The sequence below is a fragment of the Podarcis cretensis genome (assembly GCF_951804945.1).
Source record: "Podarcis cretensis genome assembly, chromosome: 12".
Taxonomy (NCBI): Eukaryota; Metazoa; Chordata; class Lepidosauria; order Squamata; family Lacertidae; genus Podarcis; species Podarcis cretensis.
In genome coordinates this window covers 25,325,196-25,351,419 of record NC_137181.1, presented here as the reverse complement: position 1 = coordinate 25,351,419, position 26,224 = coordinate 25,325,196, and the positions used below count along the sequence as shown (strand labels likewise).

General features: G+C 42.2%; 1 protein-coding gene across 1 annotated transcript in view; it reads right to left on the bottom strand.

Moving 5' to 3' along the window:
- The window catches only part of CUBN (cubilin), a gene marked incomplete at its 5' end in the record, with an annotated part of 137,108 nt that extends 113,496 nt beyond the window's left edge, over positions 1–23,612 (bottom strand). Inside the window, 17 exons of the mRNA XM_079947699.1 lie at positions 206–396; positions 492–654; positions 1,460–1,641; positions 3,224–3,458; positions 4,286–4,398; positions 5,729–5,915; positions 6,032–6,153; positions 8,119–8,214; positions 9,776–9,907; positions 10,007–10,175; positions 11,016–11,145; positions 15,035–15,138; positions 16,701–16,802; positions 17,442–17,480; positions 20,732–20,824; positions 23,125–23,254; positions 23,383–23,612. Coding sequence (XP_079803825.1) covers positions 206–396; positions 492–654; positions 1,460–1,641; positions 3,224–3,458; positions 4,286–4,398; positions 5,729–5,915; positions 6,032–6,153; positions 8,119–8,214; positions 9,776–9,907; positions 10,007–10,175; positions 11,016–11,145; positions 15,035–15,138; positions 16,701–16,802; positions 17,442–17,480; positions 20,732–20,824; positions 23,125–23,254; positions 23,383–23,612 — 2,418 coding nt within the window. The remainder of the gene's footprint in view (positions 1–205; positions 397–491; positions 655–1,459; positions 1,642–3,223; positions 3,459–4,285; positions 4,399–5,728; positions 5,916–6,031; positions 6,154–8,118; positions 8,215–9,775; positions 9,908–10,006; positions 10,176–11,015; positions 11,146–15,034; positions 15,139–16,700; positions 16,803–17,441; positions 17,481–20,731; positions 20,825–23,124; positions 23,255–23,382) is intronic.
- Between the last annotated feature and the right edge of the window lie 2,612 nt (positions 23,613–26,224).

Genomic DNA, 26,224 nt, shown 5'->3' with positions numbered 1-26,224 from the left:
GGATAAAACACCTCTCCTCCAGTATGCCACAGTCTCGTCCAAACCAGGGTAATCCCCACCACAATTGTTTTTTAAATAGATGTTAAAAGATGGGGAATCCAATCACATCTTTAACAAATGTCTCATCTCATTAGGCCCATCCTCCTCCTCCTCCTTTCAAAGCCAACCTTCCAACTCTACAATTTGATAAGTCTATCAAAGTCACCTCAATGTAGTTCCAATTGCAGCTGGGATGACTGTCCAGCTCCAGGTGTGTAAAATTGAGGATCATTTTTTCACCGGGTGGTTGTTGGATGATGTAGATACATTGCCTGTTGTTAAGGTAAGGATTGGGCCAATAGGGGGACATGAGAACCCCACTGCTGCCTGTATAGTTTCCACCACAGTTGGGATCCGCTGCATTGATGAAAAAGAAAAGGTTACTCAAAACAGCATCTGTTTGCCCTGTGAAGAGCTGCAGCTGTAGACCCGGTATGCAAAAACACACTTACCGGTTGAAGTTGTATATGTGATATGGAAGCCTCTGTCACTATTAGAACCATCGGAATGGAAATGAACCAAGCCATATGGGCCAGTGGTTTGAAGAGGAGGTGGCAACATAGAGCTGCAATATCTTCCAAGGAGGGGATCTTGAGGGAGGAGACCATCACGAATCTAAATAAAAGCACAAATCCACATATTCATATCATGTTACACACACATGGACTTTATGGGGTGGACTTAATCCAATTTATAGTAGCCCCAATGAAAGCTGGTTAAGCCCCATTGATTTCTTGGGTCTGCTCTAAAAGCATGACTAAGGCCACATTCGCGCCATGCATTTAAAGCACTATGACACGACTTTAAAGAGTCATGGCTTTCCCCCAAAGAATTCTGGGAGCTGTCAGTATAGCATCTACAGTGGTACGTTGGAAGTTGAATGGAATCCGTTCCAGAAGTCCGTTTGACTTTCAAAACATTCGAAAACCAAAGCATGGCTTCTGATTGGCTACAGGAAGCTCCTGCAGCCAATCAGAAGCCGCAGAAGCCCTGTTGGACATTCGGCTTCCAAAAATAGTTCGCAAACTGGAACACTCAATTCTGGGTTTGCAACGTTCTGGAGCCAAAACGTTCAAGAACTAAGCTGTTCGAAAACCAAGGTATGACTGTATTTGAAGTTGACATTTATTTAAGCTGCTTATCTGGACAGCTGGAGTCTTTATGCAGGTTTTTGTGTCAAAATAATGGTTCAAATTGGATTATACTGGCCTATCAAGGAGAATTACCTCTCCCCACATATGGCAAAGTTTCTAATTTTTAAGTGTTTTCGACTGCCGTTTTATGCACACTTATCTGGAAGTAAATCCCGTGGACCTCTGTGGGACTTACTTCTGAGTAGAAATGCATAGGACTGCAGCAGTAATCTTCTATCCAAAGCATCTTGTGTTATGAATAACATTTTTCTTCTAACAGATTTTACCTCCAGATAGTCCTGGCTGCAATTATCATGGTGCTCAAGACTCAGTGTGCCAAAAGCAAACGTGATGAGGAGGCTGGGATTGGTCGAGATGATCCAGTAGCAATCCTTGTTGGGAGGGTAGTTACCAGGATAGCCAGGTGAATTAATTGAGCCGTAAGTACCAGTCAGCTCACCACCACACACTAAGGGGGAGACAGAAAAACTGGGGGTTCTTATTTACATTTTCACCACAGGGAGAAAAGCCACTTTTCCTACTTTGAAACAGACAGCCCTCTGTTTGTGAGAGGGCAGTCCTCTGTTTGAAGGGCTGTCTGTTTTAAGGTAAAATACCAGAAGGGTATCAAGAGCAGGACCCTGGATGCTGTCCCTTGATGGACAGCAGTCATACAGGTCACCATCTTCCTCTCTCTGGGGAGTTGAATCACATTTCTATTCATCTCACCAGGTGGGGAAGACAGTGACCAAGTGACCTGTGTCACTAAATTCGCTAATTGTTGGTAAATTTGCATATAGAAATGGAAATTAGCACAGGCACTCTTCTCCCTGCACATTTGTGTCCTCATATGTCCTCTTTTTTTGGTGGAACATAGTGGCGTATTTCCTCTTTCTTCAGTGATGAATATGTGGCCACTCTAACCACAAGTCATGTGCCCTGAAAACCAGACATCTCAAGACTTCTTGCACCAACCTGGGATGGCATTGTAGCTATCAGAATAAGCTCTGGAGCATATGATTTTTGAGGGTGCCTGAAATCCTTGAGTAAGGACTCAAATACCCTGGGAAGTAAAATGTCCCAGGGTCATATACACCCAGAGTACTCTCAATGACATCACTAGGTTGTGGGTTGTTTTTTGTTTTTAAAGAAAACACCTATGCACTGCTGCCCATTCCAATATAAACCAAGTGACATCACCCTTCACTTCATATTCCCCTTATAGGCATAGAGTAACACATGTGTTAATCATATATGACAGACACAAGGCTTCCATGTTATTTCCAAACAGGGAATGCATAATATGTGACGTTTTCCTAAAGCAGCAGAATTAGAAGCTATGCATTTTGCTTGGAATTAGTAAACTGTTCAGCTGTGAACATAACTAGCTTTTTTTTAAAAAAAACTATTTTAAAACAAATGTTTTCAAAATGTGGACTGCTGTCTTCAGCTCTGCTTCGTTCAGGGCTCATCCACACAGGAGTTTAATGCAGATTTGAAGCTGCATGTGTCTTAATCCCCATCCCACCCCCAGCATTGTCCGAATGCCATGCTTCTTATCTAACTGGCAGCCTGTACTTCCCCAGCATTAAATTTGGAGTTTCCCAATTCAGGGATAACCTGATAAAGGAAGTAAATCCAATATAAAGCTACATGTTACCAAACTCTGGATTGCAATGAAGTGCATTGTGTGTTGGTACATTAAAAAACCTGTCTTAAAAAAAACACAACTTTTTAATTTTAAATATATATGTCTACGGGCACAGCTAAATAAATAGCTGAACACATGCCCACAACAGACTTTAGGTTTCCAGAAGTCATAGAGTGGGGAAGTACTAATTGAGGGGAGGGACAACAACACTCAGCACATGCAACTCATCAAGCAATGCTCGGTAATGTGGTAGGGAAACTTCAAGGCAGATTCCAGAGACATACAATTGAAAGGGCTCACATGTGGGCAATGGCACACATGGGAAAACTGACTCCCATCTGCATTAATGCCCTAGTGCTGCGGGCACAGTCTTACTCGTTTTCATGCACCACCATCTTACCCGGCTGCCGGGACTCCCAATGAACTGTAAACCCTCGTGCATTCATCATGTGGTCAGAGTGGAGCCAGAAATACAAAGAGTTATGGCTGCTGAAAAGCTCTTCTGGGGGAGAAGACCCACAATATTTCCCCAGCAAGTTTGCTGAAGCCGACTCTCCATCGTGAATCTGGAGAAAGCCTGACCTGCAGCTGATACTCTCCTCCAGCTGGAAGACTGGAAATGTGATCCGCAGGATCTAGCAGGAAAGAACAGAGAGATTCATTTAATTTGCTTGTTTTTTTCTATCTGTGGACTATGAGAGCCTCGGCTGAAGGATGATTAGATATTGTTTATACAGTTACACTGTGCAGATTAGATAGCACACCTGTCCACACAGTCATATGTTTGCCAGAACATCTGGAGGTGCTCTATATAATTTCCTGACAAACCCCAGAGCAGGCAGAAGGATTAGCTATTGCTAAAGGTCAAAGGAAGAGATAAAGAGGTGGATATACACAGAAGTTGAACAGGGAATCTAATACCAGACGCTCCAAACTATTTTGGTAACCTGATAGCTATTCTGGATTTCATATTATCCCATTTCAACCGGGACACTGAATTCCTCCCAGAAGCTTGGGAGTCCCCAGACTGATCATTCCCCACTCCCACCCCTGCTTTAAGTTTCCCAAAGACAGGACTGGTCAGGTCTCAGGCTTGCAGAATCTACATTGATTTATACTAGAACTCCAGGAGACATGAATCAGACCCAGTGAAAAAGAAAGACCCTCAGAATAAAGCCAAGAAATAACAGAACAGAACTGAGATGCCATCTTCACAAACATCTGCTTCTGGTTCCCCCACTGCCCCAGTTTTCTTCATAATTTGGGGTGGGGTAGTCATTTTGTTGCTGCCATTGTTAAACAACAGAGTCAGAATTCCTTGCGATCTACTTCCACCCAAAGATCTACCTTCTGGACTCCCTTGCCCTAAGGTTTTTGTTTGTTTGTTTGTTTGTTTGTTTGTTTGTTTGTTTGTTTGTTTTTGCTGTTATGCCCTTTCACCCCCAGGTTGTGCAGCTCTTACCTTGTCGTTTGTAGTCCGAACCACCCAAGCGCAGCTGACCGGCTGATTATATTGCTCAGTGTGATTAAGGTAGCTGAATGAGCCTGACAGGCCTGAAAGTGACCCACCACATGCTGCAGTTATGGAAAAGAGTAAGTAAGTTAATATCAGAAGTTCCTTGAAGGAAATGAGAAATACCTATCAGGATACCTAAAAGATCATCTCATCTCTTACCCAACTAGTCACTGCCCTCTGCAGGAGAAGACCTCCTGTAGATATCAGGTCCTTTCTGTACAATGAAGAAATAGGGTCTTTGGTGTGGTGGCACCTGACCTTTGGAATTCCCTCCACTTACATACCAGACAGGTGACATATCTATTGCCTCTTTGGTGCCTGTTGAAGAGCTTCCTTTCTCAACAAGCTCTCTTCAACAGATCAAAATACAGTATTTGGCCCACATCTGCACTTCCGAGCACAATTCAAAGTGTTGGTGCTGACCTTTAAAGCCCTAAACAGCCTCGGTCCAGTATACCTAAAGGAGCGTCTCCACCCCCATCACTCAGCCCGGACACTGAGGTCCAGCTCCGAGGGCCTTCTGCAGGTTCCCTCACTGTGAGAAGTAAAGTTACAGGGAAGCAGGCAGAGGGCCTTCTTGGTAGTGGCACCTGCCCTGTGGAACACCCTCCCACCAGATGTCAAGGAAATAAACAACTACCTGACTTTTAGAAGACATCTGAAGGCAGCCCTGTTTAGGAGAGTTTTTAATGTTTGATGTTTTATCGTGTTTTTAGTATTCTGTTGAGAGCTGCCCAGAGTGGCTGGGGAAACCCAGCCAGATCGGTGGGGTATGTATGTATGTATGTATTGATGATGATAATAATAATAATAATAATAATAATAATAATAATAATAATAATTACAACATTTAAAGCAGTATTATACCATTTTAAACAGTCATGGCTTCCACAAAAGAATCCTGGGAGCTGAAGTTCTTTAAGGGTGCTGGGAGTTGTTAGGAGATGCTTATTCCCTTCACAGAACTACAATTCCCAGAGTTTCCTGGGAAGAGATATTGATTGTTAAACCACTGTGAGAGTTGTAGCTCCGTGAAAAGAACAAGGATCACCTGGCAGTTCTCAGCACCCTTGCGGTCAAGCAGGGATGCAGAGATACACTGCACAGTCTGAAAGCTGCTCCGGACAAGAAGCCAGGTTCAGGTAAGCAGCTGTAAGGACTAGTTGGAATTCTGTTTCCCATTGATCGCTGCTAAGCTGACAGCTGCAGTGCTACCCTCTGACCACCTGCAGTGGGTGGAGCTATAGCGCATCAAAGAACAGGCAACAGCTTCCTTCTTCAGACAAACTGCCACAATGGCACAGATCACAAGGCACCCACATCCCGCTGCTAGAGCCTGCCGTTTAGGATTTCTGAGTGCTTTATGATGTTCATTGATGGTGCACTTACCTTGTTGGGGTGTCTGGCACTGAGGTCCAGTCCAACTGCTTGTACATTCACAAGAGTAGCCATTCACCGCATCGGTGCAACTTCCTCCATGCTGGCAAGGATTGCTAGAGCACTCGTCAATGTTTTCTGTACAGTTGGTACCCGTCCAGCCAGGATGACACACACAGTTGTAGCCAGAGACTGTAGTCTGCAGACATGAAACCAAACAAAAGAGAAACCAAACACATATGAGTCTACTACTACCATAACCATATGAGTCTACTTCTACCACCATATGCTTTTAACATAGCAATGAACACTTACAAGACACACTCCATTTAGACAAGGGTTTTGGGTTTGGCAGATAGTGCTCAGTGCAACACATCCACTGGGGCCGTAGCCACTCCCAGTGTATCCAGGCGGGCAGATACAACTAGGCAAAAGACCTGCAAAAAAAGAAGAGGCAAAATAATCAAAGCTATGAATGTAATCATAATTTGATATTAATCATGTTGAACATCCCTGTTTCAAAGGGCTGCTTTATCAGCAGCAAAATCTTCAAATGATCCATTGTAGTTGGTTTTTTTAAGTTGTGACTTACAAATAATTTAAGATGCAGCCCTCTGATTTAAGTCAGTTTACTTAAACTAGCCTGGTTTGAAACTCATACACTCAAGAGAAATGGCAATGCCTGTAACCAACAATTTAAGCAACAGAGTAAAATAAAAGCCCTATTTTTTAAACAACAACAACAACCTTGATGTAGGCAATATTTTCCGGCTGTTTAGTCAAGCAAAAGCTGTTATCGGGATTAAGTGCGTAGTGATGTTTGGGGGAAATCCATTTCAATTATTAGGCTAAATATAATGGCTTGTTTACTCAATCCTTTTTTACAGGGATTAGCCCCAGTTAAAAATCTGATTCAATTACAAAGCATTGAAATTCCTGATGTGCCGGATTAGAGTGCCTGTGCTTGTTATTTTACTGTAGTATTGGGAGAGTTCAGAGGGCATCATAGCCCTGCCCCCTACATGTTGGTGAAGCCCCTAGTGCCCAGCATCCGTGCCAGGGAGAGGAGGAAGGAGTCAGAAGATTGAAGTGGGGAGCTTACAGGCACTCAGTTCCCCTTGTGATTGGTCCCTTAACCTGAGAGGAGTCTCCTCTCCTCCAACAGTGTGCTCATGAACAATGCATTATGGATAGAGATTTGCATGTACATGTATTAGTAGCAGCAGCACCAGCAGCAGCAGCAACATCAGTATTTAACTTTCAATCCCATCCTTCCAAAATAACTCAGGGCCGCAAACACCAAAGTGGTGAAATAATACTAAAAAATAGAATAAAAAACATATTTAAGAACAATTAAAAACTTTCAAAATATTTAAAGGCATCAAGCATGTCATTATATTAGGCATTGTTTTAGATATCCTCATGTATAAATTATAATAAAGTTAGCTCTAGGACAGCATACTGAGAAGGCACATAGTTCTCCCCACTCTGGGCAGACAAATTGTAGTTCTATTTAAATTATACCCATTATTTCTCAGTTTTAAATAGAAATACCATTTGTCTTACCAGAGCCAGGAGTTCAAAGCTGCAGGATTTGTTTCTAGCCTCTTGCCTTTTATCTTCACGACAAGCTTTTGAAGCAGGTTCAGCAGAAGCAGAATGGGTGTGTGAGAGAGATCACATACACACCATACTTTTAAAGCACAGGGTTTCCCCAAAAGAATCCCGGGACCTGTAGTTTTACCCCTCGCAGAGGTATAATTCCCAGAACCCTTAACAAACTACAGTTCCCACAATTATTTTTGAGGAAAACTAGTGCTTTAAACTGCCTCAGCCCAGTATACCTGAAGGAGCATCTCCACTCCCATCGTTCTGCCTGGACACTGAGGTCCAGCTCTGAGGGCCTTCTGGAGGTTCCCTCACTGCAAGAAGTGAGGTTACATGGAACCAGGCAGAGGGCATTCTTGGTGGTGGCACCCTCCCTGTGGAACGCCCTCCCATCAGTTGTCAAGGAAATAAATAACTGACTTTTAGAAGATATCTGAAGGCAGCCCTGTTTAGGGAAGTTTTTAATGTTTGATGTTTTATTGTGTTTTTAATATTCTCTTGAGAGCTGCCCAGAGTAGCTGGGGAAACCCAGCCAGATGGGTGGAGTATAAGTATATCATCATCATCATCATCATCATCATCATTATCATTATCATTATCATTATCATTATTTTTGGCTGTGACCAGTGACAGGCCCAAGACCACCCAATGCACTTCATGGCTGAGTGGGGATTTCAACCAGGGTCTGTTTATCGTTAACCCAGTGTTCTGTTCCACCACACTAGGGTTCATCTCCCAACCCCATACAAAGCAGGATGAGGATGAGGATGGTGGTGATTTAGCAACAGCATTACCTGATATACTGGTACATGCAGCGAGTGGATGACAACCTCCATTGTTTACTGAGCAAATATTAACCTGGGTGCACACTTTCCCATCTCCTTCATAGCCTGGTTTGAATAAAACGGCAATTTTATCAAGTTGCGGTGTCATATGATAGCAAACATGTGTTTATACTGTCAAGCCGTTGAAAAGATGACAAAGAACAGTGACAAATGAAGCCAGAGGCAAATTTTTCCCCAGTTTCATCATCCAAGGAAGGCTTGTTTGGGTCTCCTTGACATTAGCACAAAGCCTGTCTATTTTAATATAGCTTATAAATGAGCAGAAAGTTGGGCAATCCAAGTCTCATGAGCTGGACGATATCATCAGCCGTTGCACTTGGTTCTGCAGCAACTTCCCTAGATCTCTGCCATGTGACGGGTTCCTGTAACAGCCCCAGATGCAATGGGGCCGGAGTGGTTGGTGCAAGCCAGATGTAAGCTGACATCCCTGTGGAGCCAGGCTCCATTAAACTTTCCCAGAAACAAATCACTCAAAGGGTGGAAGGGAATGATAGGCTTCCTTCCCACGGAGTGCCATTTTCAGTTTCTATTCCTCATTTTTTCCTGTCTTAAGTTTGGTTCTCTACATTTCCTCCTCAGTTGGCAATTTTTTAAAAAAATTAAATGTCCCCCTCAAAATCCACCAGCATTTTAGTGCTAATTTATCCTAAAACACATGTGTTTGTAAGGAATTTTTGCCTAAAACACACATTTTTGCAAAGCAATTTCCCTTAATAGAATGCATTTTGTATGCTACTTTTCACTGACGTATGTGTGTTTATGCACACTCTACTGCAATATATGCCTTTTTGTACACATTGCTTGGCTGGAAAACTCAGGAGAACATATCAAGGGGACAGGGAATGTTGTGCTTTGTAGATCTGGAAAAAGCAGTGGGGTGGACGCCCCCCCCCCACAACACAAGCTTAGCAGGTAAGAGGGAACTGGAAATGGCAACAGCAGAGTACATGTTTTATAGTGTCACGAAACTCCAGGGTACAAAAAGAACCTTAACAGCCACTTCACCTATCCTTGCTGGATCCTCTAGCAATGCATGGTCATCCACATTACAGTGTGTGTCACAGGCAGAAAGCAAACATGATGTGTCTTCATACCATTTCCTGGACTGCATGCAAACAGAATCAAAGTGCTTCACATTTGTTGGATAAGCCAATGCATTTTTTCTCATCTGTCCAACTGAATGCAGTGGGAATTGCAGCCTAAAATGCTCTCAGGAGACTCAGAGAAGTCCACTGCTTTCAAGTAAGGAAGGAAATTCATAGAGTTTTCTACCCAACCTGAACTGGGATAAAAGTCCTTTACAGTCTCAAAGACTGTGATCAGTTTTGCCCTGCATCACAATGGAATTTGCCTTCTTTGATAAAATCCCTATAAAACCTCACAGTCTCATAACAAATGACATTATTACAACCAGGTGAAGAAAAATATGGAAACTTTCCATTCATAATGTATTTGTATTTCTGCAGATAGCTGAAAGAGGGCAGGTTCCCAAAGAACAGGTTTGACCAATTTGCCAGATATTATTGAGTAGGTACAGCAGCATCAAGGTCTACAAAACAGCAAAGCTGAAACCGATTGAGAAATACAGAAGACCTCTATTGTTTACCTGGCGGGCAATAGCCGCAATGGAAGGAGCCCATGGTGTTGATGCACCGAACCATTGGGGCAGTTGAACAGCCTCCATTATCTATCTCACATTCGTTAATATCTTGGCAGGTGTAGCCGTTTCCTTGCCAACCTATGGAAACAGAAAGCTGCATGATACGGCTGGCCACTGTGATGGAGCAGATGGGCCTCTGGCCTGATGCAGCAGGACTCTTTCTATTTCCTTACTCACCTGATGGACAAGGACCGCAGGAGTAAGAGCCTGGATTGTTTTGGCACTGCACAGGAGGATCCAGAGAGCAGGGCGGTTTAGGGAGGCTACATTCATCGATGTCTGCAGTGCAGGCAGGACTCCCTGGCGGCGCCATCCAGCCAGCATCACAGATGCAGCTGTACTTGGGCTGCCAAGTTAAAACAGGGCCATCATGAACATGCCAGTGCAAATGCCACAAGAGGAACTGCTCCTAATAAACCTTTTGCACTATTGCTAATTTCAAGCCAGGCTTGCAGCCGTGTGGTGATTTGCCTTTACAGAGCCCCATTTCAATTATGGTCTGTGTTCTTTCCCCAAGCTTGCTCTCCTCTACTAGCAGCAGAGGCTTAATGTGCTCCAGTTAAAGGGAACCTGTAATTTAATCATAATAAGCCAGAGAATGACCAGTAATCATGAAATCAGCCTAAATATAATTAAATTCAGCGAGCACAACCTGGTAGTGTATCCTAAGACTGATGCAAACATAACCATCTGCAAATAAACTTGGCTACTCTGTCTTTGGAATACTGTGGGTTGTTATGCTTTGGGGGAAATTCACAAACAAAGGTTATTCATTCACTGACGAAATGCATTTAAAGGGATTATTTAAAGGGAAATGCTATTTAGGGATGGGGGCAGTTGTTTAACTCTCACGTGTACTTATTATGTAGTAGTATGTGCAGAAAATTGCCTCTGGGGACTGCGTGATATCAAACAAACCCACCCTAGGAAAGATGCATACTGGTTGCTAGGGGAAAGGAAGGGCAAACTGCAGATATTCCAAGAACTAGAAAATAAAGCAGAAAAGTGCACTAAAGGGGAACAGAAAGCAGCAGTATTCCTATTGCCTGATGTCCAAACACCTGTTGCAGCTCTAACTCAGCGGATAAAAAAGTGGGAGCAGCTAGGCTTGTTCATCTCACAGAAATGGTTCAGGAGGCTACATAACTTTCTTTCTAGGAGGGCTAGATCGGCTCTCTTTGCTTACCTGACCAGGTTGCTCCCTGTTTCCATCCACACAGAGCCCATGCCCACAGAGGAGAGCTGGAGATCTCCCTTGGCAGTCATCAAATTTGGACATGCAGTGAGGTCCATAAGTTTCTGGTGTACAGGAGCAGCTTTCAGAGGAAGAATGAAATAACATTGTAACACCCTTCCACATGTCTAAAGTCTGTCCTTAACCTGTCAAACATTAACCAGTTTCATGCTATGAGTTATGATGTCTTAATTTCTACACTTTTATCTGATCTGCAGCATCTCCTGCAAGTTCCAAAGACCTCAGGAGCCCATTCCACAGCAACAGTGTGGCAGCCTCTCTTCTGGAAAAGAGCTTTCCTGCTGAGATATGACAGGTGCCCTCTGAAAACAAATGAAGACGTTCCAACAGGTGATCCCAACAAGATAAATGGGCCTCTACCATGGGTGCCTTTTTTTAAAAAAATAATAAATACATCTGCTAATTTTTGTGTTGATTTAGAAAAGTTTTTAGCTGTTTTGTGGTACATTGCCTTGAGATGTGTGTGTAAAATGCAAGAATTAACGGTAAGAATGTCATGCTTTTTTTAAGTGAAGGAATTTATGAGTCATCAGAGTATTCTACGCGAGTTCCTTGACTTGCATCAAAGTTTTTCTCTGCTTTGTAACATCTAGTTAACTTGGCTAGTGTTTGGATCTAGAGCCTGCCTTGCTTTCATTAACCTAAAGCTATCCCCTCCATTTCCAGTGTTTCAACTGTAAGTGGTATTCCTTTTGTAGCCAGAAAAAACACCCCCCCCACACACACACACATTAGATGGAGCTATCAGCAGGTTTGGGGTGACTCCAAGGTCTGCAGAAGCACACAAATTCTTTAGGGGGGAAGACCTAAGGGGAGAAGCTCCTCAAAATAGTTCAATGAGGACTGAGCATACTCAGTGTCAACAGAATGCTAGTGGTAGGGATGGAAAACTGAGAGGGGTAGATAGAATAGAATGGCTGGAATCCTGAACAGCAGCAATCCTCAATGCAACATTTGGTTACAGGTCCACATGCCATACAGAGAAAAAAATAAAGAGTAGACAGACAATCAGGGGATGAGTTATACTGAGAAATATTATGCAACTCTGCTTGGTTGCTAAACAACAACCCCACCTGTCTCCTTCTTGGTTAGTTGACTTTAACAATAACAACAGAACTAACCCTTAAGCTACACAGAGAATTATCTCTGCTGTTGCACTCCCAACAAACTGCAAACAGGCAAAACACTGTGCCAAATTGAATAAGAGTAAAACAGTTGTAATCCCCTCCCTGGTCTGGGAGCCAGTACCATCACATGTTTGCACTAAGATATGATTTGGCTTAGCGTTCCATGCAAACAAGGTCGCTATATAAAGCAAATGAAGCTTTTTAACTATACATTTACAGTTACATTTCATTGTATGTGCAACTGTATATGCACAGATCCCCGTTTCACTGGTAGCCAGAAGTCCAGATTATTAACTTTTCAGAGTGTTCCACGTTCCATTAGCTGGTTGACTTGATACATTAAAAGCAAGCAAAGCTAGGTTACTGAGCGCAGCCTCCAGTGAAGTGGTACTGATTAACTCAGATTTCAAAGCTTTAATGCTTGACTACCCCCTTCCCAACTGTAATAAAGCAATGGCTTGTCTTTTAACAGATTGTTGATTTCAGACAGTGGGACTTATTTCCTGGAAAAACGTGTTTAGAATCAGAGCACTAGACTCTGTAAGCACAAAGCATCTTCCAGCCTTCTGCCAATCTGGGGAAGATAAAACAAATCGCACGGTTTAGAAGAAAAAGAACATTTGGTTGGCACTTCACAAAAGTGACCACAAGTCTCAGTGATTAGTCACGCAGACTTCAAAACACCAAGTCCTGCACTGATAGAACTCCCTGAGGTGGCATAAAATGATATTATATTTTATCTATTTGAATAAGATATTAATTTATTACTACCATCATGCTGTCCAGATCAAAGCTTTAGAAACCAGAATGTTCAAAAAGATCAGCTCCATAACAATCTCAGCAGAGCAATGAATGAAGGAATTGTTGGTCACTGTTTTCCATTTCTGGTCATTAGTTTTTTCTGAAACATTGCTTTGAATTGAAATGTGACCCAGTTAAGAAAATGCCAGATAGAAAGCAAGAATAACATTTTCTGAACTAGGACGATGAGCTCTTTGATATCATCCCTATGTACTTTTTGGTGGACAAAACATTTTAAGAGTGTCACCACTGCCATCATTCTGCCTGGACACTGAGGTCCAGTGCTGAGGGCCTTTTGGGGGTTCCATTACTGCGAGAAGCGAAGTTACAGGGAACCAGGCAGAGGGCCTTCTCGGTAGTGGTGCCCGCCCTGTGGAACACCCTCCCACCAGATGTCAAGGAAAAAACAACTACCAGTCTTTCAGGAGACATCTCAAGGCAGGAGACATCTCAAGCTTTTAATATCTGAAGGACTATTGTATTTTAATATTTTGTTGGAAGCTTCCCAGAGTGGCTGGGGAAACCCAGCCAGATGGGTGGGGTATAAATAATAAATGATGATGATGATGATGATGATGATGATGATGATGATCTCATTTATTTTCAAATAGGGCATTTCATGTGTTGAATCTGATGAAACAGGCTGTACTCCAGGTGAACAAATGAAGCTGACATACTAGGTAAAAGGTAAAAGTAAAGGATCTCTGGATGGTTAAGTGCTGTTGCAGGAGGAAATGGGATGTTCCAGTTTTTCTGGGACACTTGGAAGTCATTCAAGTTGGTAGCCATCATTTCTCGCTGTGGAACCAAATTCCAGGATTTATCTATGTGCTATGTGAAGTGCTTTCCTTCTCTACCCACCCACCTTCTCCGTCTCACACACACGGTGGAACAATTCTCAGAGGGTCTGATTGGCAAGCAAGAGAGAACTCACAGAGTGAGATGGGTGACACTTCAGGAAGGTTCTTGTTTTTAATCTTATGTGTGCACAGACAAAGAAGTGGACTAAAGAATAATCAAATCAAAATCAAGAGTTGCCCTGAACTAATTTGTGTAAAAGTTTGCAAGCTTTCCAAAGCACAAGGAATGCCAAGCAAATATTTGCAGAGGAAGGGATTTTGTGTGTGTTGTTATTCCAAAACCAAAATGCTTTGCAGAGAACTCTGGCCTGCGGTCCCATTGAGAAAGCTTTGTCAGGAAATTATGGGTGTTTTTACCAGCTAGCCATTTTTTAAGGAGCAGGACCTTAAAACAAGCCTAAGCTAGGAGGGCTGCATGAAATGTCAGCATGGGAAGGGCCAGAGGTAAAAGGGGGTGGAGCAATGAACTTAAAATGTGAACAGTAGGCTAGTTTTGCACACACACACACATATATATACACACACACACACCCTCCCTATCCTACTCCAGGCAAGCAATATGTATAATCAGAGTTCAAATATATATTCCAGCCAGGAAAAAAACTGTAGTATATTTGCTCTCTTGGCTTACCATACTGGGAACTGCTGAATCAGCTCTCAGGCAGTGTGTAGTTTAGGTTTAGTTCTTCATCGCAAGCAACAACCTGCAGCATGGTTTGTTCCCTCCATAAACTGTTTTATATTGAAAAGAGTTGTTATGAATTCCCTGAGTGGCCTCTTCTTTGTGATACTTTTTTAAACCACTCAAGGACGGGACTGACTCCAGCTACAAAAGCTGCTGCTAAAGGTGGGCAGCAGCAGCAGGCTGTTGATATGTCTTCCCATTAATCATTGGTCCTTTCCACACTTTTTCTGTGTGTTTCTTGCTCATTTTCTTAACCACAGAAGTCTGCTTTTGTTGTTTTAGAAGTGGATTTGTTGCGACAGACCTTTGTTTAATCTGCTTTTGTTGCACAAGCCTAAATTTCCAGTATCCACTTGAATTCCTCCTGTAAATTGTGGCGATCTAGAGGCACTCTTTATTGTTGTACCTTGCATGTTCGTAGCACTCAGCAAAACTATAACGGACATCCTCCTAAGGACATTAGCAGGAGTTACTTACCTGTAACTACCTGGGGTATTTACACATGTTGCCCCATTCTGGCAGCCTAGAGGTGTCCCAGCATAAATCTGACATTCATTAACGTCGGCAGAGCAGAACGGCCCCTGAAAACAGAGCGAAATTGAGCTTATTTCCTGAGTAAAACAGACACACAATGGGGTCCGCAGAGCCAATGTGATGATATAGAATTTCAAAATTCAACCAGCATCTGGTTGGCTTGTGGCAATACTGCCCTTCACAAACACTGAAACAAAACTCAGTTGTTCAGATCTCCCCTGCTTGTCCATGGAAATATAGCATGCTTTTATTTAATTTAAAGCATGGGGCCATTATAGTAGAAGCATGGAGCTTCTCCTTGGGGAGTGAAATCATGCACCATTAGCCCTCCAGCTCCTGATGCCAAATATGCAAAGGAGCACATGCTCTGCTCAAGGGGTTAATCTTTAGAGATCCATTTGTGTGCTGCCATAAACACAATACATCCTACTAATACAAGAGGTTCAGTTAAGCATCCATACTTGCCTCCCCCCTTCCTCTGCATGAATAAAATTTTAATTTTGGAACTTGCGAAACCCATGAATAAGATGATCAATGTTAAATGAAAACCATTTCCACCTATGGTGCATTCCTCATCTGACAGCAACACAGCATGGAAAAAATGAAAAGGCTCTCTCTCTCTCTCTCTCTCTCTCTCTCTCTCTCTCTCTCTCTGTGTGTGTGTGTGTGTGTGTGTGTGTGTGTGTTTGTGTGTGTGTGTGTGTGTTTGTGTGTGTGTGTTTGTGTATTATTATTTCTAACAGATTTGTCCTGTCTTTGCTTTATTTGCTTTCCTCTCTTTACTTTTGTTGTTCTTGTCCTTTCCTTTCTTTTTCTGATATTTCTGACTTCATTTTTTCTAGATATTATTTCATTGTATTGTAAAACTTTAATAAAAAAATCTGCAAAAAGAAATAAAAAATACAGTAAATATTAAAAACTATTGGACTGAATCACACATTAATGCTTCAGTAGGATTGTGTTATTGCAAATTTTAATGATGGGTGTTTATATTTTGATTTTGTGTAAGTGGTTTGTTTTTATTTTTTTTACTTTGTAAATGGCTTATTCATCCAGCAAGGCTCTTCTTCTTGTGTACTAAGTTGCTTAGCCAAAACATTGGCTCAGCTAACTCAGTACAGTGGTACCTCGGGTTAAGAACTTAATTCGTTCTGGAGGTCCGTTCTTAACCTGAAACTGTTCTTAACCTGAGGTACCACTTTAGCTAATGGGGCCTCCTGCTGCCGCCACACCGCCGCTGCACAATTTCTGTTCCCATCCTGAAGCAAAGTTCTTAACCCGAGGTACTATTTCTGGGTTAGCAGAGTCTGTGACCTGAAGCGTCTGTAACCCGAGGTACCACTGTACACTCACTGACACTGGTTTTCCAGGGGTTCAGATGGAGAACATTCACAGCCCTTACCTGGCGATGCTAGGGATTGAATGTGTGGACTTCTGCAGATGCCCTATCACTGAACTACAGCCCTTCCCCAAATCGATAACGCCATGTTTATATCCCTACATGCTTCTGTAAGCAATGCATTGATTGGGTCCTTTGCAGATGATGGCAGTAGCAGTGATTGAACTTTACATATTGCATCAATAGGAAGTTGTTGAGCGACTACCTTACCCGCCAGTTGTTGGGGCAAAGACAGAAGAAGGCATCTAGCAAATCAATGCAGGTTCCAGAATTCTGGCAGGGATTGCTGCTACAGGCTTTTCTCAGGATGGTCTGGCACAAAACAAGGGCAAAAATAAACCCAGTCAGTTAGTGTTTATGACTTCATTGGCACAGTCTTTCTTAAATAACCTTCATAGTGTGTAGAGGACTTGGCTCTGTTTAGGTGCTCGCAAACAGCCAATTCGGAGAATAAACTTAATGGGTGCATAACAAAAGCTCTCCTTTTGCTTTGTCAATAGAAAACCTATAGTATTTCTCAGAAATAAGCATTAAAGTTTATTTATGAGGGCTGTCTGCTGACCCCAGCTGAACCCTGGATGCCTACATGAATTGGGCTGATTTGGGTCAACCAAGGATTCAGTCACAGGGTTGAGCCAGCCCTGGAACACCTGGTATCAGATCAGATCTACTTGGAGTGATCCAGGACTTTCAAAAGGGAGGCAGGAGGGTAGCAAGCAGAGGGGAGAAGGAGGTCCACACAACTATCCAGGATTGTGCCCTACATCGGATTAGGGTATGCACACAGCCCTGATATCTTCATTCCATCAACACCACTTCACCTTTTGGGTTGTTGGTTTTTTTAAAGATACATTCATGCGTAGCCCAGGATTGAGCACGATTTATCTTCTTGCCCCACTACTAAGATTTCTGACTACAGAACACTTTGTTTTCTTCCATAAAAGTACTCACCTGCTCAAGGCTTTGAAGTCTGCCTTCGATATTCACAATCTACAACAGAAATATAAAGACAAACATTTGGGAATAATAGCTAGACATTCCTGGAATAATAGCTAGGCATTATAATCAAGCATAATGGGCAGGCTAAGAAGAAAGGGTGGAATTTCAAAGAGAATATATTTTCAGTCCTGTTGTGTTCTCTGCACCACCACAAGCCGTGAAGAAGGTCCCTGGGCAGGGCTGTCCAGATCTGGTTTCATTGGATGAGATTCATGGCACCTTCATAGCATCTGCTTTATTTGCAAAACAGCCCATACTCCTACAAGACAGCAGACCCATTGTCCCACATCAGAACCCCAGAGAGATCTTGTACCCTTAAGATGCCAGGACTGGGCTCACAGATCTTCCTCTTCCAAAAAGTTTTTCACACCCACCCACACCCCTCTTCGCCAAGCTCTGATGAAGAATCATCACCTTCCAAGCACTCAGGAAAACGCCAGGCAAAAACATTCCTCTTTACCCAGGCCTATATGTCTATTTAATAATCTATGGCCTGTGAAAGTGTGTTGGGGGGGGGGGCTTCTATTATTATGATTGTTTTACTGTCTGCCTGTATGCTTTTTACTATGCTTTTATAAGGTTTTTCTTGTTGATGTTCTGTGTTTCTTTTTTTATATACATTTTGATTGGAAATTTTATTTACAACATAACATAAACCCCCCACCCCCCAATACAGAAACCCACCCTCATTAAACGTGAACATAACATACAATAAGCATAACATACAACAGTACAAACAACCAAATAAAAGACTTCCTTTATCCTTTATCTGGCCTCCTTATTTACTTCTTATAAGCTGTTTCCCTTATGAATAATTATTAAGGTATTTCTAATTATAACTTAAATATCCACAAAGTCTCCTGCAGACATTAATCGAAACAAGTCCAGGTATGTATTTTAGGGCGCTTTTTGAAACTCTTGCCTCTGTTAATCTAGCCAATTCAATATAGTCTAACAGTTTGTCTTGCCATTCCTTTTTTGATGTTTTGTGTTTCTAATGTTGTATACCACCCTGAGACCTTTCCATAAAGGGCGGTATATAAATTGAATAAATAAGAATATAAGAAGCAGGAAATTATCAAACTAAATAGAAATTATTGTCAAATTAAAAAGAAAATACTTCCAAACTTCCAAACATACTTCCAGGAATGCGATACGAAGTAGCTGACATTAAAGCTTAAAGAACATTCTCCTTCAGTTTACAAAACATGGTTTCATTTTTGTTTTGTTGTTGTTGTTTAGTCGTTAGTCAGTAGCAATCATGAACACCCATTCCTTCATTCCCAAGACGGTTACACTCTATGGTTCTTTGTCATGTAACCTAAATCAGTGATTAGTGAAAGAAACTTATTTGTCTCTAGTCATTTTTTGAGTCTATTTCATGAAGTTATGTAAAACTCTGTAAAAAAAAAAAGACCAACAAACTCTTATATTTGCTTCTGAATAAGTTCTTAGTCTATGAAATGTTTTCTGAAGGCCTACAACAGCCAAAGCAACTTACATCAAGAATGAATTGACCATTGAATGTTTTCAAAAACAAGCCTAAAGAGATTGAAATACTCTAATTCAGAATTTTATGTTTCTGCTCCCACTATCTATATAGAGATAGTGTATATTGAATACAGAGCATTTTTAAAAAAGAAAATCATGATACAGAACAGTGCTTGTGTGATCTTCTAAACTCGAAGCAAAAACTCCAGACCCCAGGATTGTGGGTTAAGCATTAAAGTACACATTTTATGTTTTCATATTTATGAAGGTATATATATATATATATATATATATATATATATATATATATATATACACATAGCATTTTCCAAAAACCAATACAAGTTAAGTTAACTAAAGATCCCGAAGCTGCCAAAGTAACTTGAAAATTTGCTTAAAATAGAAAACAAAATGAAATATACTTAGATAACTACAGATCAATATCAATGCTGCAAATGAAGCTAATGATTAATCCAAAAATAGCAAGATGGCGGGCCAATCCCTCTGGTCTATGTACAGAAGTTGAACAGACTGGAAGCTGAATCCTATTTCAACAGTGGTAATGGCAATGTACTCCAACCACAACAGGCTCACTTGAGGGGTGCAGGCACTGGCAGAGGAAGAGGGGAGTGGAGGGAGCGCACCGCCCCCGGCAGCGCAATCCCGGTGGGGTGCTATCATGGCTGCCCCCCACCTGCGCTGGGCAACACGCCCCTGCGGGCAGTGTGCCATGCCCCCAGGGCGCACACCATACCCCTGCAGGCACCACGCCACACACCCAGGATGCACGCCACTACCCTGCAGGCACCACGCCACACCACACTCCCAGGACGCATGCCATGCCCCTGCAGGCAGTGCGCCACGCCCCCAGGATGCACACCATGCTCCCCAGGATGCACGCCAGCCACGCCCCCACCTACTCTCTGCCCCCCGCCCCGGTGTTGGAACATGAAGCTCTGCCACTGGGTGCAGGACAGACCACATGGCGCGCACAGCCCAACCCACTGAATGTATGTGTGCAGACACCACAGCCTACTTTGCTTGAGAGCCAAACTTGCTTACATCCATGGTGACTGGCTGGTTTCCAACCTCCACTTTCCTGTCTGCCTTGCTTGGACTCTGAGAAAGGTATCCTTCTTAGAGCCAGACATTTGGGGTGAGGTAGCACAGAAAATGTAGTTTGCCAGGGCATACTACATACAAAAAAGCATAGTTGAAAAAAATAAAAAAAAATTAAGCTGATTCTATATATCGAAGTTTTAACACAATCTTTCTAGCCACGGCAGCAAATCACAGTGGTGGTACTAATACCTCTCCCACCACCCTGTTCCAAATGCCCAGCTCAGACAGGTGCCTGTTCTGGACCCAGAAGTGGTGGCGACAATGATTTTTGAAAATAGGTCTTGTGAGCACTGTCTATGTGGTTTAAAGTGCAGAATTCTCAACTAGGATATGAAACTTTATTACAGTTATATCCCACTATTTCCTCCAAGAATTTTGAGACACTATAGATGGCTTCCTCACTGCCCCATTTCATCCTCACAGTAATCCTGTAAGGTAAGTTGGGCTGAAAAATAGGAATGAGCCCAAGGTTGTGCAATGAACTTCATGGCTGAGTGGAAATTTGGAAAGGTCATTTCCTGACATTCCAACTACTACATCACTCTTATGGCAAAAGACTGACTTTTTTCTTCACATGTTGAAGAGCTGAAAATATTTTTGTGTATAACTTTATAGAAAATAAGACTTACCTTAGAATGAAGCTGTGTGATCTGACTGGAAATATTTTGAGGGATACCAGCGATTCTTTTCAGTTCCAGAATCTCATCTTTATTCTTTCTGATCTAAATTTTAAAAGAAACTGACAGTGCTTTAAAGTGCAGGGAATGTACTCAGTTTTCAGAGATCTTGTGAGAAATCCACAAGGGAGATAGATACAGAACACTGTTGGATGATGTAGGGAGGCCTACAAAGCACCATCCAACTGCCTTAGGAACTCCACTCCAGATTTGTGTAGGGTTTACTCCTTAGCCTTTTCTCCTCCCGAAGATATCCTGCAAGGCTGTGGAGGTTTAAGACCAGAGTTTTCCTTCTCCTAGGTGGGCTACTGCCCCAGGATGACAAGCCCCATCTGCCCCTCACTTCCCTCTACAGAACATGCTGACACCGCCTTCTTGGCTGTTGGACCCACTGTTGGTCTTGCCTGCCCAACCCACCCAACCTGCATCTTCACACGCAGGGGACGTCCCTAACTCCCTGAGGGTTTGAGATCCTTTGGCTATCCTCACATGGTTCAGCTGGCAAGTCGAAACCACTTCCCAGGGTGTGGCCACTGTCACATGCTTCTAGGAGCCACAGGTGAGAGCTGAGTGCAGGGTAGGGACCAAAGGTAGACAAACTACCGCAGAAGGAGCATGATGTGTCCCCCACCAGAAGTACTACCCCTGCCCTAACACCCTACACACCCCATAGAAGCAGTGTATAAATTTTGGCATATAAAAAGTAAATACTGTACATACATTACTTTCTGCTTGGTTGCTCACCTGCCCTTCCCCTTTTACACCGCTTGGGGGTGGGGCCAAGTAAGGGAATAAGAGCAACAATGAGGTTGAGGGGTTCTCACAAAATGGGGGTGAAAGGGCGATGACACCAATTCTAGCTTTGCACATCAATTGTACACATACAAAAGCCCACCCTGGGATCAAAAGGTCTTACAAGGCCACAGTATATTTCAGCTGTTGTTGCCAAATGCTAACCCTGACATCATTTCTATTATATGATGTTGTTATTATAAAGTTCATTTAGATAAGGCATAAATTATATACTATAAAAGCTTATCTTTTAATTTTTATATAAACTCTCGATTTATGGCCCTGTAATCAGCCATAATCATCTCCAGCAGCTATTAAGTGAAGTAAAAAAATAAATAAGTAAAATTCTTTAGACAAATGGGAGAAGATCAGAATAAGATAGAAGCAGGAGTAAATGCTGGATTCGTGGGCTTGAATGCTTTGAAGAGCTCTGAACCCACTTAGTTTGGAAGAAGCCACGTGACTATAGCACTTTATTTTTCCTGGTACCGCTGGTTTTATGAAAAGGGGGAAACCAAGGATACCATGAAGAGAGGCTGACATGAGCTAAAGAACTCCAGAAGCACTCGTGGCCTGGACTGTCCCTATAGCAATTAAAAGACCTCATATCACAACTGTGTTTTCCACATGGCCCAATTACTTTTGCAGAAAGGCATGCACCGTGTGGGATAGTCGAGTCCAGAGCTGGATTGATTGAAGTGGTCTAACTCACAACAGACGGAAGTGTTCCATCAACATTGTCAATACAACAGTGAAAGAAAATTGCACTATCTGCCAATTAGCTACCGAAACCAAATTCAAAGTATAAAGTACTATACAGCTTGGAACCAGGATACCCCAAAGATTGCCTCACCCCTTAACTACTTAATCACTGTGCTGATAGCTCAGTGGGTTAGATTGTGGTGCTGATAATGCCAGGGTTGAAGGTTTGATCCCTGTATGGGATGGCTGCATATCCCTGCATTGCAGGGGTTGGACTAGATGATATTCAGGATCCCTTCCAACTCTGATAGCATCTTATTGGGAGCTCTGTTCCATATGAAATAGGAATCAGGCACTTTGGAATTCCCTCCCATTCTGTATCTGACAGGTACCACCTCTGTTGTCATTTTGGTGACTATCCAGTACCTTCCTTTTTCAACAAGTCATTTAAGTGGATGCAATCTGTGGTGCAGACTTTTATCCCAGTGTCTATCAGTATTAGCTCTGAAATTATTGTAATATATCATTTTATTGTTGACACTTTGATTGCTATTCATTTGGGATGTTTTATGGGAAGTGATTCATAAATTAAGTTAATGAAATAAACAAATACAGCTGATGCCTGAAATTATGATGGCGCTAGGCACCATTGTATACTCAAATCATTTTGGCTGACCTCCCCTCCCCTTCCTCTGTGCCAAATTATTGCCTGTGAGCTCCTCGGGACAGGGACCTATCTTGTGAAACTCTATGTGCCCTGATGGCTCTGTGTAACTCCATACTGATTGACTATAATCCAAAAGCCATTTGAAGGACACCAATGAACCAAATAAAACCACACAAAAGATTACCTGGATCAAAGTCTCCACAAGGTCTTCTTCGTTAACTTTTATTCTGCCCTGCGATCCGGTTCTGAATTCAATATTTTTAGCAGAGCCAGTATGGAACACTAAATTGCCCCTTTCAGAGGACAAGCGAGGCCTGGTGCATTGAAAAGGAAGAAGATTTCATGTGGTGTTAAATTTGCCAGAGATATAATGAAGCTGCTTGATCTATGCTCTGTCTGAGCAAGCCAGGTTGCAGGTTAACACCCCAAGAATGATACTTACTGATCCTGATTGATGCCCCTTTTTGCTCTCTTTTTCTCAGTAGATTCTGATCCATAGTTGAATCCAGAAATAATCAGGAATGTCACCAAAGCCCACCGAAGAGAGCCTGGACTCAACATTCCTCCCCGCAAGTCTTCCTGGACTGTGCAGTGGGTTAAAGTGAAATCTGCACTATCTTCAAGGATTAACCCAGTGTCAGGTGTACTTTGCCCTGACAGGACTCTTTGCATATTCACAGAGATGCTTATTCAGCTCTTTCCCCCTTCTGACCCATCCATAACTTAGTTAAGAGAGAAAAGGGAGATTTCATATGCCAGGAGTGACAATATGCCTGGTGAGTAGGTTTGAAAGAGCAGTTCCTGGGACATGTCAGCAGGTACTTCTTACTGGGCAATGCTTCTCTATCTTCCAAGACTTCTCCCTGGACTGGTAATCTTAGTGTGTGCATCCTGAGGGTGCCATGTAACTGCATTTTGGTTTTACCCGCCTTGAACCCTTTCCATAGTCCCAGCAATAATGGAAACACGGCTGAAGATTCAGCCATGTGCACAATATAAAATCACAATATAAAAAACAGAAAATACATAATAAATACAGTGGTTCGGTTCCTCGGGTTAAGTACTTAATTTGTTCTGGAGGTCCGTTCTTAACCTGAAACTGTTCTTAACCTGAAGCACCACTTTTGCTAATGGGGCCTCCTCCTGCTGCCACGCCGCCGGAGCACGATTTCTGTTCTCATCCTGAAGTATAGTTCTTAACCTGAAGCACTATTTCTGGATTAGCGGAGTCTGTAACCTGAAGCGTATGTAACCTGAAGTGTATGTAACCTGAGGTATCACTGTAAAAAAAAAAAGGCTACCCAATGATCCCCACCTTCCACAACACATTTTAAAAGGGCATCAATCAGTCAAAGGCCTGAGAGGAACATTTTTGCCTGGTGCCTAAAGGTGTATACCTCCCTGAGGAGGGCATTCCACAAATGGGGAGCCACTGCAGAAAAGGCCCATTCTCATGTGGCCACCCTCCGGACCTCTCGTGGAGGAGGCACATGAAGAAGGGACTCAGAAGATGATCTCAGGAGCAAGCAGGTTCATATGGGGATAGGTGATCCTTGAGGTATTACGGTCCTGAGGCATTTAAGACTTTATGGGTCAAAACCAGCACTTTGATTTGGGCATGGAGATATCCCCACCACAGCAGATGACTCTTCCCACTCAGTTTGTTCGTGTTGGCTCAGCCTCTCCTACACTGAGCCCTCCCCCCTTTAAACTCACAATGATCCCACTTGCAATGATAATTAATAGCAACTACCCATAATTTCAAGATGCTGTGATGGTGCATTTGATCCTGTCTGAGAACATTTCCATCTCTTTTAGATATTTCCCGTTGTTCTTTTTCTACAAAGTTATTAAAGTTATTAACTAGTAAACACTGTTCATTCACAGAAGTGGGTATGTCTGCCAAATCCACAGCTTTTAAGGGTGAAACAAAGGTCACCAATTGGTGCCACCAATCCTTTATCTGTGTATCTGCACGCCCTTATTATCTGTCCTGTTTTTGCCATTTCTATGCATATTAGACTCTGAATTCTGTGACTAAATCACTGTTTGTCGACGAATGCGCCCAGGAGGGTATGCTACACCTTGCCAGAGACAGAAGAGGCTATCTTTATTGATTCAGGACTTATAAACTCAGAAACCACAAGAGCACTTAAGAGGTTTCATATATCGGGGCAGCAAGATATATTGAACAACTAATGGGTTTTGATTTTAAACAAACTTACACAGGAAATTGAGCTGAATTTGATATTGAGAGTCTCCTGCAGGGTGGAAAAAATATTACATTAGGATAAGTATAGTGAAACTGTGGAAAGCAGAAAAGGAAAGTATATTTGACCGTAATTAATTGCCAAATACTTCAGTTTTTAAAAATGATACATGGAGACACAGTGCAATTCAAGCCTTTAGCCAAATCTGTTAGATGAAGGCTCAGTTCTAATTTAGGAACAAACTAAGATGAATTATAGGAATAAAAGGTGACAGGATAAAAGTACATAAAATTATGCCTGGTATGAAGAAAGTGAAACACTTTTCACCTTCTCTCACAACACTAGAACTCTGTGGTTTTTTAAAATGTTTTTATAATGGTACTAGGTAATTGCAGCTGGTTATGACTTTTCTTACAAAATAGTTTGTTTATTTAAAGCATTGACACCTCAACATTCTGCTTAAGTGCAGAAATGTGCAGATGGCTTGACATAAAAATCTTAATTGTTCTTTAACAGAATGTAGAAATTTATTTGTCACTAACATATGTAGGTTATAGTGCCTGCAAATTAAAACATAGTATTAATTTTGAGTAGCGCTCTGTATTTCCACAACTGTCTTACGACAGTCATGTAAACTAAGAGAGGTTTATTCTTCCAACAAACATTTTGTAAGGAATGTTAAACATTTGCAGTTACCCATAAAGTTCATTTAGATAAGGCATAAATTATATAATATAAAAACTAATCTTTTAATTTTTATATAAAGTCTTGATTTATGGCCCTGTAATCAGCCACAATCATCTCCAGCAGCTATGTTGTTGTTTAGTCATTTAGTTGTGTCCAACTCTTCATGACCCCATGGACCAGAGCACGCCAGGCACTCCTGTCTTCCACTGCCTCCCACAGTTTGGTCAAACTCATGTTACTAGCTTTGAGAACACTATCCAACCATCTCGTCCTCTGTCATCCCCTTCTCCTTGTGCCCTCCATCTTTCCCAGCATCAGGGTCTTTTCCAGGGAGTCTTCTCTTTTCATGAGGTGGCCAAAGTATTGGAGTCTCAGCTTCAGGATCTG